General features: G+C 36.9%; 1 protein-coding gene, 1 non-coding gene and 1 pseudogene across 2 annotated transcripts; 1 reads left to right on the top strand and 2 right to left on the bottom strand.

The window, feature by feature from the left end:
- Window positions 1-247: 247 nt before the first annotated feature.
- LOC149181474 (uncharacterized) lies at window positions 248-1,135 on the bottom strand. Its single transcript, XM_089414227.1, has one exon. It carries the CDS (start codon window positions 1,133-1,135, stop codon window positions 332-334), a length of 804 nt encoding a protein of 267 aa, XP_089270353.1. The 3' UTR covers window positions 248-331.
- Window positions 1,136-1,251: 116 nt separating this feature from the next.
- On the bottom strand, window positions 1,252-1,659 carry LOC149181473 (polygalacturonase QRT3 pseudogene; annotated as a pseudogene).
- Window positions 1,660-3,041: 1,382 nt separating this feature from the next.
- On the top strand, window positions 3,042-3,112 carry TRNAG-CCC (transfer RNA glycine (anticodon CCC)). The gene has a single exon. It is a non-coding gene; the product is annotated as a tRNA-Gly (tRNA).
- The last annotated feature ends 223 nt before the right edge of the window (window positions 3,113-3,335 follow it).

The raw sequence follows: 3,335 nt of genomic DNA, 5'->3' as shown, positions 1-3,335 counted from the left end.
AATAGAGTAGCCAAACGTTTTGTTTTTTAATATTATTTTATAAGAGGTGCTTCCAATGACACTTCAACGTTATCCTTAAAGGGTTTTTGAGTTAATGAATATCTAAATTTAGTTTTTCCTTTGATTTATTATTATACAGGATTGAAAAATCTCACTACATAATTTCATAGCAAAAATTAACAATTTTTTCCAAAATTCAAATTTTATCAAAAATTACAACTCTTTACACCATTCAAATCGATATCAAGTTCCTGCATGAATGAGAAAACAATATAGGGCATGGTTCTGGTAATATTTCTAAGTATTTAACAATGTAAATTGCTTCTGGACCTCAAAACCAGAGATGGGGAGAAACCAAGGAGTGAGCAATGGTGCCATACGCTGAGCTCATATGCGCAGCACTGCAATTTCGAGTTTCAACACCCATACTTTCAAAGACACCATGAGGTTGAGCGTTTAATGTGTATTGCAATCTTTGGAGCTTGTGACTCAGCTCCATGGCCTCTGATCTCAACAGGGAATTCTCTTCTCTTATATGAGCATAATGCGCTGAAGTAATGTTGAGTTTCTTCAATATCTCCCCATTCTCTGCTCTCAAATGATCCACCTCAGCCCTCAGCTGGTCCACAAGATGTTGTTTCCGGAGCCTAGACCTCCTTGCAGACTCTCTGTTAGACAACATCCTTCTCTGCTTCCTCTCCTCTCTAACTTGCTGCTCCTCTGTTTTGTCAGAGGCTGAGTGGCCCCAAATGTGTGACATGGCCTCCCCATTGCGCCCAGGAGAATTCAATGAATCCTCTGTTGGGTACCCCTCGTTCACCGACACAGGCACTGATCTCTCAGTGGGCACTTCAGATATAGATCCAGGAGTATTCAGATTGGCAGAAAATGGCATATTTCCATATTGGGTACGCCCCATATCATATATTTCTCTGCTAAATTGTGCTGGATTGATTGGGATTACCGAGTTGTTGTAAAGGTCCATTTCATTTGAATGAGAAACAAGCATCTGATTTGACTGCAAGTCTGAGAAAAAGGGAAAACCAGGTACAAATGTTTCAGATCCTGGCTTGATAATCACTCCCTCTGCTCCAAAAATTGAAGAATCTGCCATGGTCACTGATTCTGACTCCATCACTGCTCCTTTGTTGCCTCTGATGAGTCAATTAGGATTGGAAATGACACCATATACCCTAATCACCAGGGAAGGTATCAAGATCTGAAATAATTGCAGAGAAAGTTTGGGAATTTTCAAGGAAGACAAAGTGAGTAATAGGCATCAACAATGATGAGAAAAGACTTGTGCCACAGACGCCAACGGAGAAAAGTTTGAAGAATCTCTGCAACAATGGCGGTATAATCCAAATAACAACCGATGCTCCTCGTCTGAGTCAATCCACCGAGCTTTAGTTTGATTCCAACTCCTCCGAAGCCCGTGGCCTTGTTATAACAGTGAACTCCTGTGAGGATATTGGCTTGACCTGTCACTGCAATCCCCACAGCAGCCGAAAAGATGACAACGTCCGTTACAGCGTTGTCGTTGCCCATGAGGCTTATGCCCACACCGCTGAATTTCTTCTCGTCGGGGCTTCCGCCGGCGGTAATGCGCTGCCCCAGGAAGGAATTCCGGATGTATGTCTCGTGCCCACCCTGAACCATGATGCCAGACGACTTGAAATGCGAGATATAGCAATTATCGATGTTCAAATTTTGAATTTGGGCGGGGCGGGTTCACCAGTTCAAATTTCGAATTTGAATTTGAATTGTTCGGTTAACATGGAGTAACATGCATGCTCAGCTCGTCACATCTCAGATGCGCGTCCAAATGCATAGCATAGCATGGTTTTATGTATTGTACATGGCGGTTATCCATGGTATGGTTTTACCGGAAAGCGTTTGTCCATAAATATTCAGGTGTGTCAACGTGCTTGTACTACAGTCTATGCCCACGGAATGACAGTAATGTAAGGGAGCATTTATGGAGCTATAGAGGTGGAAATAGCTCTTCATTTCCGTTTCGAATGGAGCCTACACACGAGCGCCACATTTCATTGTCAAACAAAGCCCTCTACTCAGTCGCTTTGATTAACTAGTAAATTATTGATATTAATTTTATTAATTAATATTAATTTTATTTGATTTACCTTCACAATTTTGTGTTTTTTGAATTTGATTTATATTTATAATTATCGATCTCTATGGCTGTTGATTGGTCATTTAATTTAGATGATTGGGTTAGTTATTTGGAGTTGTTTAAAGGTTATAATTTAGTTATGATAGAGAATCAAGTGAGAATTTTATCAGGAAATTTGATTGTGGGAGTATCTAAATCATTTTTTTAATGGAAATGGATCCAGCGCTATTAAAAACTCTAGTAACGCATAAAATCTTGAAACTTGCCAACTCTATTTGAGATTAAAAAAAAAATTGCAAAACCATACTGGAATTTCTATTATTTAAGGGGTTGTTTAAAGGTTATGATTTAACCAGGACAGGGAATGCCAGAATCAAATTAGAATTTTTTCAAGAAATCTAATTGTGAGAGTGTTTAAATCATTTCTTTTTAATGAAAATATATTCAACACTATTAAAACTCAAGGAACACCTAAAATCTTAAAACTTGCTAACTATATTTAAAATTTTAAAATTTTTAATTTCCCAAAATCATAATAAAATTTTTATTACTTTCCAAAAATCAAATTAAAATTTCAATTATTTTTTCAAAAATCATCCTAAAATTTCAATAAAACATGACCCGTTTAGACCATAGTTACAAAGTTTAGCCAATTGGCCTATAGAATTGGGAAAGTCGAATTCGGAAATTAGTTACAAAGTTCGGCCTATTAGCCTATAGGATTGGGAAATTCGAATTCGGAAATTAGTTACAAATTCGGCCTATTGGCCTATAGAATTGGGAAATTGGAATTCGGAAATTTGCCAATGCGATTAGGTTCGTATAATAATTCGTGAAATCTAATACGGTACGGATTTTTCCGCTTAGTAAAAAAATATAATTATAAGTTATACAAATTCTAGCATTTGCGCATCTGGTGTAGTGGTATCATAGTACCCTCCCACGGTACTGACCAGGGTTCGATTCCCTGGATGCGCACTCTGATCGGTTTCAGTTTCATGTAACTTTGAATGTTGTTTTTTGGGTTTTAGTTTTGAAGTTCTCGGAAAATTTGGTTTTTTTTTTCTATTTGTTTTTGGGCATTTTTTTTTCCATCAATGTTATGTAATTCAGATCTTTATATTCCCTTAATATAATTCATGAAGGTTTTTTTCTCTGAAAAAAAAGATTATATAAATTTTATAATTAAAAATTTGTAGTT

This window comes from Pinus tabuliformis, chromosome 3_2 (assembly GCF_031772625.1).
Source record: "Pinus tabuliformis cultivar Carrire ecotype Pingquan chromosome 3_2, CPIR1, whole genome shotgun sequence".
Classification (NCBI taxonomy): domain Eukaryota; kingdom Viridiplantae; phylum Streptophyta; class Pinopsida; order Pinales; family Pinaceae; genus Pinus; species Pinus tabuliformis.
This window is presented reverse-complemented; position numbering and strand designations above follow the sequence as displayed.

Excerpts from the sequence above, each read along its gene's own strand:
- LOC149181474 (XM_089414227.1), bottom strand. The coding sequence starts at position 1,135 with ATGGAGTCAGAATCAGTGACCATGGCAGATTCTTCAATTTTTGGAGCA.